The sequence below is a fragment of the Curcuma longa genome, chromosome 1 (assembly GCF_044706935.1).
Source record: "Curcuma longa cultivar G26 ecotype Majalengka, Jawa Barat chromosome 1, ITB_CL_G26_1.1, whole genome shotgun sequence".
NCBI lineage: Eukaryota > Viridiplantae > Streptophyta > Magnoliopsida > Zingiberales > Zingiberaceae > Curcuma > Curcuma longa.
In genome coordinates this window covers 22,565,503-22,580,674 of record NC_133861.1, presented here as the reverse complement: position 1 = coordinate 22,580,674, position 15,172 = coordinate 22,565,503, and the positions used below count along the sequence as shown (strand labels likewise).

Below are 15,172 nucleotides of genomic sequence, written 5' to 3'. Positions count from 1 at the left end.
GTCCTTCTTCTTTATCTCCATCTCGACGAGTTTTCTTCCATCGTCCCCTTCGCCACCGTCTCAACGGCGCAAAGAGACATAACAAGTCAACAATAGTTTGAGATCAAGACTAGAGCTTTAGATCGATTCATGGTGGACTGTAGGAATCAGTGGTGTTTCTGATTGAGATGTGGAAGAAAGCGAATAGACGTGGCAAGCTACGAGCTAGTGTGCTTGGTCTGTCGAGCTCTGATGTGTCAGAGAAGCCTGTCACAAGGAGAGAGAAATCAGTGCTTCTAGAGGATGAAATTGACTTCGTTGATTCTTCACTAGAGGGTGGCTCCGATCATAGATGTGTCGGTGTGTCCCTGGTGGTGAAGTAAGTTTTTGATTTTGGATAAAAGATGTGAACTTTGTGTGTTTTAGGGTGGTTCTATTTTTTTTATCAGTAGTTGTTTAATAAAATGCCCAGGCACAACTGAAGGTGGAGACGAAGGTAGATGCCGCCTGGTTGTTTGTGAAGGTTAGCATGGATGGAGCTCTTTACTTGAGGAAGATTGATCTTCAAGGTTTACAAGGGGTACAAGGAGCTGAGGGAGGCCTTGGATATGTTTGTATTTCTCAATAATTATTAATTGTAACAATTATTGATATCTCATATTTTCAATAATTATTGAAAAGTATTAATTCTCATAAAATCAAGAAAAGAAAGTTGCAATGGATGTGAATATGTTATCACTTACAAAGACAAAGATAATGACTTGATGTTGGTTGAAGATGTTCCTTTGGACGGAGTGTCATACATTAACTTGTGTGTGGGTTTGAGGAACGATTCCATTTTCTTGTGAATTAACATGAATCTTTTTAATTGCTATTTACATAATATTTATATCTTCTTGCAAAAGACTAAAGATAATGAAAAGATTTAAAGCAAGAGACCTGAAATCAAGACAGCAAGAAGTCAATTAGTCGTACAAAGAGATACTAATGAAACTTGAGCGTTTACTTCATGAAACTAATTATTTTATCCAAGTTCATAGATACTGAATAGAGAAAGAAAAGATTGGAAGTGGATTTTAGATCACCTTATCATCCCTATTCAGATAAGAAATTTAAAATATGAAAAAAAATTTACAAGATAAGATGTTAAACGTTGTTCAAGCATTCATTTAACTAAGAATATCATGCATGTTGTATCATGCATGTTATATATAAGATATGCTATTGTTGTGTGAAAGAAAAGGAAACTATCAATTTAAGATCTATTATTATTTGTCTGTTGTAAATTGATATTTGATATATTATAAAATGATCTTATTCTTTTATTTGAGAAATAGCTTATCTTAATCTATGTTAGTATTGAATTTTTATTGTAAATTGATATTTGAGAAACTATCAAACGAGTACTTTTGTAAAATGGTCTTGGTTTTAACATATTAATGAACTTATTTATGTTGTCGGTCAGTGAGTATGATCATCGTGGCCCTAATAATGAGCTTTTGATATCATTTCTCATGCTTGAATCGAGTTGAAAAAATCACTGCTCTCAATATAGTATATCACATTATTGTTTGAGGGCATAGATATATTCAGGAACATTAGATGAATACATAGATCTTCGTTTGAAATCATTCTGAGTTCTTTAAGTCCATCAACTCACTTTTGGATAAAACTGACTGATGGACCTTCGTTATTCAAAAAATCAAAAATTTGATATCTTTGAAAAATGGAGATCCAATGAACTCATTTGTGGTGCTAGTTAGTGAGTATAATCATCGTGACTCTTATAATGTGCTTTTGACATCATTATCATACTTGAATCAAGTTAAAAAAATCGTTGCTCTCAATATAGTATATCGTGATGATGTTTGACGATATGAGTGTAATAAGAAGACTGAGCCGAGCACATAGGAGTTTGTTTGGGGTGAATTGGACATCTCTAGGACTCATATTTTTTGAGACGAAACCGACTGATGGATCTAGGACATTTTAAAAATAAAAAATTTAATTTTGTCCGACATAGAGAGTCCCATAAACTCATTTATGGTGTTGGATAGTGAGTATTATCGTTTTACCATTTTCAATGAGCTTCTGACATCATTTCTCAAGGCAGGAACAAGTTTAAAAAAAATTAAATTCAATACAATATATCACGATAGTGTTTGATGACATGAATGTAATAAGGAGACTGAGCCGAGCACATAAGATTTTGTTTGAAATGATTTGGACTTTTATAGGCCCATCAGCCATATTTGGGATAAAACTGACTAATGGATCTAAGACATTCTATAACGTATCAATCTGCCTCCATCTCTAAGTCATTCTGCATTGCTGCCTCCATCTTTCCTTTCTCTGTTCAAAGCAATTAGTTTCATGACAAAACAATTAGTTTCATAAAGTAAACACTCAAGTTCCATTTGTATCTCTTTGTACGACTGGTTGACTTCTTGTTGTCGTGATTCCAAGCCTCTTGCTTCAGATCCTTTTATTATCTTTAGTCTTTTGTAAAAAAAAATATACATATTCTGCACAAACGATTAAAAAGATTCTTATTAATTCATAAGAAAATGGAATAATTTCTCAAATGCATATAAGTTAGTGCATGACACTCACTCCAAAAGAACATCTTTGTTCCGGCTCCTTGCCGACGACAGCTGAATCACCGGACAGAGGGGAGGCCGCGTCACCCGATGTTTCCACGACAGAGGAGAAAGGACCTGAAAAGAGGGGCACTGAACGCACGGCTTAGTTGGGCGCCGGGGGATCCCGGCGTGACCACTCCGACGCTCAAGTCAGACCGAGAGAAAATGCAAGTGTATCTAGAGGATTCAAGATGGGTGGAATGTCATACCTGAGAGGTTTATATAGGGCGAGGGGGAGCGATACCTTCGGATCCGGCTGTCTGTGATTGGAGGAGATGGCGGAATCTCAATATCTAGTGCGTGACAGATTTTGCAGATTAAACGGCTCCTCTGTGTATCTTATCTCATTTGAAGGGTTGTGATTGTACTGGACCAAGTAGTGAGATTTGGTCTCTAAGTCACCTCCTTTGGATAAGTTTTGTGAAGAAGTCGTGACATCGATCCGTTAGTATCATCTTCGCGTCGAGAGTGACCGAAATGTACGGTTGAGATGCGCTGATGCAAAGTATTCTCAACTGTGTAGATGAGATGGGCTGGGCCTATTCCGATCTCTTTCTGTGCTTTGTAACGAGGGAGATCCATATGGAGTCCTTTCTTCGAGGTAGACATTGTAGGGTCCCCAAGGATGTCTGTATCTCCACAATAGCATGATATTGTCCACTTTGGGCTTAAGCCCTCATGGTTTTGTTCTTGGGCTCTCCCCAAAAGGCCTCATGCCAATGGAGATATTTTCCATCCTTTTAAACCCATGATCTTTCCCATGTGTTTTAGATGTGGGACTATGTTTGCACCCTTGCACCCAACAATCCCCCCCTCAAACAAAGGACCACTGGAAGCTCCGCTACCATTTCTCATGGTCCGGCTGCCATTTCTCATAGTCCGGCTGCCATGTCCTCATGGTCCGGCTGCCATGTCCCTCATGGTCCGGCTGCCATGTCCCTCATGGTCCGAGCCTCCCCTACTTCCTTTGTTTTCCCCGAGGGTCCCCACATGGTTAGATCTGGATCATGGCTCATCCGGCGGTTAGTCCGGTGAAGAGCGGCCTCGCTCTGATACCAATTGTAGGGTCCCCAATGATGTCTGTATCTCCACAATAGCATGATATTGTCCACTTTGGGCTTAAGCCCTCATGGTTTTGTTCTTGGGCTCTCCCCAAAAGGCCTCATGCCAATGGAGATATTTTCCATCCTTTTAAACCCATGATCTTTCCCATGTGTTTTAGATGTGGGACTATGTTTGCACCCTTGCACCCAACAGACATAAGATGTTGCAACCAGGTTATAAGGTCGGCATACGATGCGACAACCAAGCTATGAGGTCGGCATGCGATGCGACGATCTGGTCATGAGGTCGCCTTATGATGTGGCAACCAAGTCATGAGATCGGCATCTGATGCGGCGACCAAGCTATGAGGTCGGCATGCGATGCGACGAACTAGTCATGTGATCGGCTTAGAGCCTTGAGGTCTGAGGGACTTTGACGGGTATAGTGGTCCTTCTTCCCTGGCTGGCAGGTAGGCCCGGGTGTTCTACGTGTTGTTGAGCTTGAAGGGTGATGATGGATGGGATATATGATTCGATAGCGAGGTCGGATTATGCGACCAATCTATGAGGAGTTCAGCTAGGTGCGCCGAACTCGGTTACGACCTTAGGTTATGTATTGATCTTCTGATGGGGTGAGTTGTCGATCGTTGTAAAGAGACTAGGCTCAAGGATCGTAGTGAACCAAAATTGTGACATGACAATGAGGTCGGTTTGTAGAGTAGGACGTTAACCCTAGCTGTGGGGGCTCATATGAGGCACTGAGATAGGTGCCGACCTCGAGGGCAAAGGTAGGTGCCGACCTCGAGGCTAGGTGGGTCATGCTAGCAGGTTGGGGCAGTTAGCAAGATTTCTCGGCCGCGATACTGGGGAGGTGACTCCTCTGTCTGGGACCCGAACTTAACCCACTATTTTCTCCTCTTGGGGGGATCGGGTTCTTCTTATTGGCCGCCCCGTATTTGCCACGTGTCCACTGAGGGACCCCTTTATCCTACGTGTTTGCCCGCGTCATTCTATCCGGATCAATCTTCAACAAATGTTAAGTTACCATTTTTGTCTTTGTAAATGATAACATATTCAAATCCAATATTCTTTTCTTGATACTTCTCCTGTAAGAAATATTCGAATCAATAATTTTTAATAATAATTATTGAGAAATACAAACACAAATCAGTTTGCGATGGTAGCAACAGGAAAAATCATTTGAACAAGCTATCCATGACCTCTCGAGCTCCTTATATCCCTTGTAAATCTTGAGATCAATTTTACTCAAGTAAGGAGCCCATCCATTTTAACCTTCACAAGCAACTAGGTGACACCCACCTCCATCTCTGTCTTCAGTTGAGCTTTGACATTTTATCAAACAACTATCGGCTAAAGCACACAAAGTTCACATTTTTTATCTGAAATCAAAAACTTACTTTGCCACCTAGGACACATCGACATTCCTACAATCAGAATCACCCTTTGGTGAAGAATCAACGAAGTTGGTCTTAGCCTTTGAAAGTACTCATTTTCTATCTCTCGTGATTGGCTTCTCCGACGCATTAAGGCTCAGGAGACCAAGATGCAACTTGGTGCCCTTGACATAGCTCGTCATGGCTTTCATATCATTCGTTTTCTTTTAAATCTCGATAAAAAACACCATTGATTCCTAGAGTCCACTACGAATTGATCCAAAGTTCTAGTCTTGATTTTAAATTATCATCGACTTGCCATGTCTTTTTTGTACTATTAGACGGAGATAAAGAAGACGATGATGAAAATTTATTGGGACGGAAACAGAGGAGGACTGAGAAGAATCATATTTTCTTTTCTTTTAACCGAAAAAATAAAATGAATTAAAATTTTTTTATTCAAATGAACAAGAGTATTATTAAGAAAGAGAATATATGATTTATGATATATTTAAAAATAAAATAAAATACTATTTTGAGTAATACACAAAACTAAATATGTGATTCGGTAAAATACAATATCCAATACACCCACACTAACTTGTGCCGCTAACCCCATGCCAGGATTTGAATATCCGTCCGAGACTCTCACGCTTTGTATAGGAGGAACTTAAAAAAAAATTTAATCTTTATTTGAAATAGAATAAATTAAGAAGGAAAAAGAGAAAAGGGTAAATTTTATTCTTCCATACTAATCATTAGAATTTCTTATCTTCCGATTTAGAATGTAAAAAAAAAAAAAAAAAATTTAAAATATTTTATTTTAAAATATTAATAGTCAAATTAACTAATCTATTTAGATATCTCATCTTTATACCGTCTTCCTCACAAAATGTTCTCCTCTAATGATAGAAATTTATTCAAAAAATATGTAATATTTATTTTAAAATTTTTTATATCTCAATTTTTATATACAATATTGATAGAATTTTATAATTTCTCATCTATCCTTTACCTATATTATCATTTTTAAAAAATAAAAATATTTTTTATAATTTTATATATTTAATTTTTATTTTTAATATTTTTTTCATTCTTCTATATATATTATATTAATAAATTTTTTATTTCTTTTAAAAAAATATAAATATTTTTTTCTTTCGTTAATAAATTTTCCTTCATCCCATTCAAATACACCGTCAAACACGCGCCCCCCGAGACACTGCCGACATAGTCCAATCTCCATTCATCTCTCGCCACGCGCCCTTCGGATTGCTTTCCGCCGCGCTGCTGTCTTCCAACTGGACCAGTTATCCCCAGGTAAGGATCCTTGTCAAGGGAACAAGTCCAAGCGTCTGCGATCTGGAATATCGAAATTAAACGACAAAGAAGCCCAAGGAGTTGGATTCCCTCGGCGCCGCCTCCTTCCTCTTAATCTTATCCGCGACTTTGATGTCTTCTCTCTTATCCGTTCCCCTTAAATTATTGCTTCCCCCTCTCCGTTAAGATTTTTCCGCTTTTGAGTTCTATAAATAACCTTTTCTGTTTTCTCACTTCACTCAGTTCATCAGCACATCATCGTTGTCATCGGAGAAGGAAGAAAAAGAAGTTACAGATGTTGATATCGGGGCTGCCCGACGATGTCGCGCGAGAGTGCCTGATTCGTCTCCCCTTCAGTAGCTTTCCAGCGGCTCGATCGGTTTGTCGCCTGTGGAAGATGGAGATCGACTCCCCGTGCTTCCGCTGCCGGCGGAAAGCTGCTGGCAGGACCCAACACGTCATCGCCATCGCCCAGGTCGAATCCACCTCTGCTTCTCCCACTTCCACCGCTAAGCCCGGCGACTCTGCTGCCGGTGGCTCTCCCATCGCTGCCTACCATCTCAGCCTTTTCGAGCCCGCCACTGGCTCTTGGAGTCGCCTCCCTTCTCCCCCTTCCCTCCCCCGCGGTCTCCCCCTCTTCAGCCGCCTCGCCACAGTCGGCATCGAGGTGGTCCTTCTCGGCGGGTGGGACCCTGACTCGTGGGCCGCCACCGACGGCGTCCACGTCTATAACTTCGGCTCCGGCTCCTGGCGCCGCGGGGCCACCATGCCCACCCCGCGTCGCTCCTTTTTCGCCTGCGGAGCTGCAACAGGGGCGGCCAGCGTGCTAGTCGCCGGCGGCCACGACGAGGAGAAAAACGCGCTGCGGTCGGCGATGGCATACGACGTCGGCGCGGATACTTGGGCGGCGCTGCCGGACATGTCGATGGAGCGTGATGAGTGCCGCGGGGTGTGGCTGCGCGGGCGGTTCCACGTCGTCGGAGGATACGCGACCGCGGAACAGGGGAGGTTCTCGCCGACGGCGGAGGCGCTCGACGAGACAACAGCAGCGCGGTGGGATGTGGCTGAGCTGGAACTGGAGGAGGCGGGGCCGTGGATGAGGACTTGCGTGGTGGGCGGAGACGGGCAGATGCTGTACATGTGCCGGGGCGACGGAGGGGAGCAGGTGGCGGCGTTGGTGGAGGGGGCAGTACGGTGGCGGTCGGTGGGAGAGGTGCCCGCCGATGTGCGCGTGGCGACGCAATTGGTGGGGTGGGAGAGCGGGCTGATGGTGATGGGGTTGGAGACCCACGGCGGGACACTGGCGGCATACGTGATGGAGGAAGGGGCGACGGCGTGGCGGAAGGTGGCGGTGCCGGAGGAGTACTCCGGCCATGCTCAGGAAGCGTGCTGCATTGAGATCTAATATCTACTGTATTTCCAATTCTCTCCCTTGTTCATCATCTGCTCTTCATCTTTAATTTTGTTCAAGAAGGGTTTCGAGATGCGTAGAAGAGAGGCTGTTTGTGAGCCTGAAACCGTTTTCAGGTTCATCACGAATCCATCTGCCAATCCTGTAAAAACATTTTAAAGTTGTAAATATTTTCAGGTTCACGATAGTTAATAATGAGTGTTCATGTACATTTATATTACAAATTTTCATACTATCTATCATTACTCTTATAGAAATAAGATCATTTAAATTTTTATCATATCAAGTAATGTTTCTATGATCTGATTGTATCCCTACATATATCATTAATCCTAATTGGTTTAACACTTGTTTAACTTAAGAAATTTACCCATATCATCTTTGTATTATCCCTTGTTGGCATCAAGCATAAATCATATTATTGAAGAACAAGTACAAACAAATGGAGGAAACAGTTATTTAAGTTAGAAAGAGTCTGTCAATACTTATTAAACTGTAAAAAAAAGACAGTTTGACCTTCTACCTTTGGGCAAAAGCTTTCTCCATGAATGGATGCTTCCACATATTGCTTTGACTACTACTCTCTTTCCTGTTTCTTTCTGAGCATTCACTTGAGCCTATTTACTTGGAAGGAAGATAATCTAAAAGTCGATGTTTACTTGTAGAAAAAGTACTAGGAAAGAAAAGTGAGAAAGAATTACATGAATCATTTACTTACCAATATCAAACAAAAGAAATGTTAAAAGAGACATAAGTGACATGTTTCTCCCTCTTTCTTCAGATGGATTACCTTGAGAAGATGGAGGATGTCGAAGCTAGCAAGTAGCCACTGAAGCACCATGTCAGCAACATTTATTGCAGAAATGAATTGTCGGATCATATTGCAATCTTTAAAATCACATTTAACATTTACAATTTATCAGAATAGGTTAAGATAGACATATTCAAAACCAAATTCTACAGGTAGAACAGTCAAATCTATTAGAGTGGAAGGGTATGAGTAGGTAGAGAGACCAAAGAAAACATTAAATAATACAATAAAAATAAAATGGTTTAATTGATTCAAATACTAATAGTGATATTGCTTTTACATAGACCTCAATAGAGGGACAAGATTCATGTAGTGACTTCAAATAGTTGGGACAAGTACAGCTTGACAATGATGATGAAACAATTTATGATATGCATTAACTTCAAATCTAGTGTTTATTATGAACATTTAATCTTTTGAATCACTTTATTATCACTAAAGCATAATTATTAATTCAATATATATATGAATGATGAAATATAATTACGAATTTGTTGCATTTTGGTAAAAGCAAGTAGTAACTATATAAAATAGATGACAATTGTACGTTCAAAAAGATTCTTCTGCTTGGAAGTTATAAAGAATTCTCCTATAACTGAAGCACAGAGGAAATACAGGATTACATCGTGAGGGTGTGAAATCCAAATCAAGTTTAGATCATGCTTGGCCCTTGGAACATTTAGGCAAATTTGGTAGGATCCTAAGATCATAATGTGTAGATTAGGATCAAATGGTGATGTGTGAGATCCAAATCAAGTTTAGATCATGCTTGGCCCTTGGATCATTTAGGCAAATTTGGTAGGATCCTTAAAAGTTAAAACCATAAGGTTTAGATCACAATTTTGACAATTTATTGCCAAGGCCTCCATGCTAGAGCAAGCAAATTAATAATTAAAAAAGGTTGTTCCCAACATGATGGCAGCAACATGAACTCAGGCAAATACTAATCGATGCAACAAAGTGGTCTTCATTTGAAAACAATGTCAGCATGAAAGGAGGAGGGCTCCCTAGAGCATGAAGGTGTGTGACGGAGCAAAGAGAATGTGACCATGGCAAAGGTGGTAGCAAGAGGCAATAAGCATGTGTTTGATGGCTTACAGCCAGGAACTGAGAAGAAGGTTGTTATAAAGAGAAAAACAAATGTTTTTCTCCTCATATTTTATCCTCCTAAGTGAACATGATTTTGTTTTGTTTTTTATCCTTTCTTACTCTCCTTCCTTTTTTATGTCTCTCCCTCACCATCTCTCCTAACTTTCCTTCCTGTCAAACAAAAGACAACTAGTGAAAATCAACTGAGCACTTGATAGCTGAAACAAATTTACATAAAGTGAAGATCTTATCTGTAGCATTTGGAACATCACTTCAATAAGCCTCTCTATTTAAGTTTTCAACAAGAGTGCTCAAATATCTCTTTGGCTCTTTTCTTCCTTCCATTTACTTACTTTCCTTTCTCAAACATGTCGAGGTCATATCTTCTCTCAAGTAGAATTCACTTGCAATCCGATCCTCCTATATCTAAAGTATAACTTTATCTATAAATCTCCAAATAGGGTTACTCATTTATAATAAATCGTTCTATATTTTCATTTTAGTAAAGACCCACAATGGACCCATTTAGAAATAACTAAGACCTAGTCATATTCAATCAATCTGGACGTCCAGATAAATCCATGACAGAGATCAAAAAAGAATGAGCATTGTTACACAATCTTATTGCTGGAGAAAGAGGAAAATAATTTGAATTACAAATCAACTTCAGATTTGTCTATGAGATGACCTGAGTTGATAATCTCAGGCTGCCAAACTTCATGCTGCTTGGTTATTCAAATGAGCGACCGAGTAGGATGTCGCTCTCCGAGTGCCGCGAGGTTTGGCGACCTGATGCTTCCCAAGAGGAATGTTGTGTACCATTGCTTGAGTTAGTTGAGAACTGAGTTGTTGACGAGATGTCGAGTGTCAAGTTGGTCGAGCTGTCGAGTGCTGAGTCGCCCGAACACTGAGTCAGCTGAGTGGCTTGTTGTCCGACTGCTGAGTCAAGTCAGGAGAGAACTTCGCTCGACTTCTGTTATCGCCCGAGTGGATCGAATGTCCGAGCACTCTCAGCAAGTTCTCTGAGTCCTTCTGAGTGACACCAAGTGTTGTCGAGTGGAACGTTAAGTCAGGAGAGAAGTCCCCCGACTGTCGAGTGGAACACCAAGTCGGGAGAGAAGTTGCCCAAGAGAAGTCGCCCAACTATCATATCGCTTGAATGCAATGTGTTCGAGCGTGGAGTCCAAGCGCCCAAGAAAGTATTCTTGAGTGAGTTTCCGAGTGCTCAGAAGTAGAGAAGCTGAGGCCTGCATTTGACGTAGTTTCCTTAAAACAGATTCGCCCTATCTCCAACAGTGCTTCAAGGTTATCGTGGATCATTTGTTTCCCAGGATTCAACAGCAAACCGTGATCACCACCAAGCACTGGTGGTTATGGCAAACTGAATTGGTATCAAAATGCTAACACGAAAAAATCTACTGAGCGAAAAAATGCACAGCAAAGAACACAAGTGGATGGAGTTTTCCATTTGCTATTGTTACCGCTTATGCTCTCTACTCAAGATCTCATCTACTTAATAGGAGCGTCTCTCCTTTGGCTACGTTAAATGGCCGAGTAAATGTCATTTACTGTCCGGATCTAAACACTATTGCCGGTAATCTATAGTCAGTCATTTCACTCAAGCAGTTACGAGTAATTTTCCATTAACTTCAAGTTCATGCATCCGTTTACACTTGAATAAGCAAAAGATTGAATTTGCACCCCCTGCACACTCACATATGAGAGAAAGTCTCTCCCATATATATATATATATATATATATGTTCATAACATCAATGCATATGATATAATATAAATCAATAATAAAATTTTGAAACTCCGACGATGTGAAACTAAAGTCTCATTCACAATGGTGCCTCCTCCTTTCACCACCTCTTTCTTCCGTTCACTTTTCCAACAAGCATATGCTTTCATATACTTTGTACTAACCAATATAAGATATCTGATCATAAACTTGAGGAATCATAATAAATGTACCATGCTAATTGTCATGCCTTTCGATGTTTCCAATTATCTTCTCTCTTTTTTTTCACATGGATGAAATGGCCACATGCTTATGCGAAGACGATGAAAGGATAAAAAAAGGCAGTAAAGATTTGATATGACGCCTAGAAATCCCTCCAATACTAATTCTTACTGAGACTGATTCGTGTTTGGAACCATGGAAAAGATATTAACAAGTCACATACCTATCCTATAAACAAAATTTCAGTTGCGAAAAACAAAATCAAAGACAAAGAACACCCAAATCAGAAACAAACGTCACTCGTGGTAGCGACCAAAAGGATACACCAAATATGCTCCCTGAGCGAATGCAGCAGCCTAGGCGCCGAAGAACAACCTCTCCATCAACACCGGCTTGTGCCTCAGACCGATTCGAACTGTATGACTGTCGTCACCAAATTTAGAAGGATAAACAATCAACACTAACAAAGAGCAAGGACGAAGAATAAAAACACACTGAGAGGATGAACTGGAGGAGAGGAACTAGGAACTTGATCGGAGGCCCTCTGTTTTGCCTCTTGACAACGCCATCTCTTCAACAAAACAAAAGGGAACAAATTCATCAGGTCCATGACAGAACTGCGAACTCCAGAATCAACAAGAAAGTGATGAGCCAGATGATTACCCGGTGGAGAAATCGTTGGAGGACGAAGCCATCAGGGGCGTAAACGGAGAGATCGAAGCTTAGATCTCCGACGAGAAGGAAGCCGTGGGCGCCTTCTTCTCTATCAGTCGAGGGGTGGAAACCAAAAACGGGGATGGTTCTTATGTTTTTTCAAAACCTTATAGCAGAAAGTTGGGCATGAAGATTGTCAATTTGTGGGCTTTATATGGGCTATGCTAACTGGGCTTTCAAAGGGCCGACTTCTTAATGGGCTTCCTCAGCTCATTAGAATACAAATACATGATATGTGTGTAACGGTTAATGCGTGACAGATTTGTTGAAGTGGATAAGGATCGAATTTTAATGAAATTGAGACAATGCCCTCCCTGTAGTGACCAATTACAACTTTTCGATTTACCTTCTCACAAATAGTAGTGGAGCCGATTGTGTGGGACCACTGGGGTGACAGATTCTACCTTTTTACAATGTGTTGGATAGAAATACATTAGAAATATCTCCTTATTGTTGCATGAAAAGATTGTTTTAATGATGTTAAAATTACTTTAAGATTAAGTATTAGAATATGCATATAAATATTCATCTTAGGGAGCAATATAATATAATACGAAGATAAATATAGTTTAATGTGATTTAACATGAGTCTATATCTATAGAGAATCTAGGTCTATAATATGAAAAATAAAACTATAATAAAAATCCTACATAAATATATGACCTCTCAAATGTTCCTCATAGCTTCCCTTACACTGTACTTGACTGGTAAAAAATTCACAAAACTAGCTCTTATCAAATTGTAAACATCTAAATAATTTTTTATATTTGTATTGATTAATTGTTGTAAATATTCTTTAAAATTTTCGTTCTTAAAATTATTTTACTTTTTTTATAAAAAAAATTGTACCAATCATCATTGTGTAAAAAATGCATTCAATTTTATCAAATATCCAAAGGTCATACTTTACTAAAGAATGCATTTGTTTCCTAAACTACCACCATTTAACTTGTTTCACTCTAATGTATTTTCACTCAATCAATATTTTATAAAATGTGATTCCAATCATTTGGAATATTTATCAATAAATATTTTTGTCTAAAAATGTTTAATGATTTTTAGAGAGCTCAATTTTTTTTTAAAAAAACATATAGCAGGCACAACAATGCTATTTCACATGAAATTAAGACCTCTAAGGTTGTGAAATACTTTTGACTAAAATTGTTTGATGCTTGACTCTCAAAATTATTTTAAAAAAAAGAGATAGGTTGACTCAATAAACTAATAAAACTCATTTAACATAAGTGATACTATGGAATTTAGAATTTTCTTGAATGATTTAATATGAAAAATAAAAAATAAAAAATTTCTCTTTTTACCACTAAAGTCAAATATGGTCAATGCTTCAGATAATTTAGCTACATTTAACTATATATATTATTCTGGCTAGACACCATTGATGGTCCAGACACCAATCAATGAATGATTTGATATGCGCGATTTTCGAAAGCTATTGTTGAAGAAAATGAAAAGGACCTGAAATATACTTTACCAGGAGATTAGATTGACACCAGAAAGTCCCGCCAAGATAGTCAGATCTGACGCTCAAATTAGGGTTGCTCTCAGAAGAAGGATTATTGAGAAAGAGAACCAAGAAGTCCCTTCGACGTACCTTTTCAGTCGTTGATTACTTCCATTTCTTTTTGGAGTTATGTGCGATACGAGGGTATCCGGAAGACTAAATCTGATAACCTCATAACCGCTCTTTTATTCTTAGGTTGTCGCATGTTTTGGGAATATTCGCAATCCCTATTTACGAGCCCACAAAAGGCAGAGACTCATACTTAAGAAATGGGGCAGGGTAGGTTTAGAGGTATGTGAAATTGGGACCTGAGTCAAAGCTAGGATGGACCCTGAGACTGAGATAATATTTGAGGCCAAGATGGCGTTTGAAGCTGAGATGATGTTTGAGGCCAAAATAGCGTCTGAGGCCAAAATGGCATCTCAGACCAAGATGGCATCTGAGGCTGAAATGGCGTCTGAGGTCGAAATGACATCTCAGACCGAGATGCAATCTAAAGTCGAGATGACATCGGGGTGGATCCAAACTTCACCAGGGGTGGAACCATTTTTCTCTTGGGTTGTTTTGACTTGTATTGTTATATCAATATGACCCTTGACTTTCAAAACATGGCTTATTAGGGAAATTGTCACGTCACACATTATATAGCATCACAAACCCATTCATGAAGTCTAGTCGAAGGAGGTATAGTCCAACTAATTGGACCATGTTGAACGGTCTATCCTCACTCTTAAAATATCCGTTCGATGGGCTCATGTGCCACAGGAGCATCTTGTTGATGAGGACATGTGGCGTTGCATTAATGGAGAGGAGAGATATGTGATAGTGACATTACGGACGTCCCTTGCATCCAACTAAGAGAATGCAATGGTGCTTGCACGATTCTTGCATATGACGGTTGCATTCGAAATGGTCATATGAACCACTGCATCGCTTTGTAATGCGTAACTGCGGGACTTTATTGATGACGATTGAATTGTGACCCCGATCTTTCTGCTGTCCAATCCAACGACAGAGGGTTATGTCATCGCCACAGTAGATTAAGTTAACTAGAGAGGTGTTGTCTTGTCACTTTGTGTTCTTTAGCCTCCAATATTTGCTCTCGTCTTCGTCTTCTTTGTCTTTGTCTTCCTTCCCTTGTCCGATGACCGTATAAGTTCACTATGTTTCCCCCTTTTTCTCCAACATTTACCAACCTCATGGTCACCATAGATCCCCTAGATAGATGGTGGTATGAGTCTCAGCAGACCTCTCATCCAAATCGTCGTTTCATGCCTTCAG

The 15,172-nt window shown here is 39.7% G+C and overlaps 1 protein-coding gene across 1 annotated transcript; it reads left to right on the top strand.

The window, feature by feature from the left end:
- Positions 1–6,603: 6,603 nt before the first annotated feature.
- On the top strand, positions 6,604–7,980 carry LOC141842183 (F-box/kelch-repeat protein At1g80440-like). Its single transcript, XM_074730411.1, has one exon. The coding sequence runs from the start codon at positions 6,674–6,676 to the stop codon at positions 7,781–7,783; it is 1,110 nt and encodes a 369-aa protein (XP_074586512.1). The 5' UTR covers positions 6,604–6,673; the 3' UTR covers positions 7,784–7,980.
- The last annotated feature ends 7,192 nt before the right edge of the window (positions 7,981–15,172 follow it).

Bases quoted from the DNA above. Each gene is read 5' to 3' on its own strand.
- LOC141842183 (XM_074730411.1), top strand. From the start codon at position 6,674: ATGTTGATATCGGGGCTGCCCGACGATGTCGCGCGAGAGTGCCTGATT.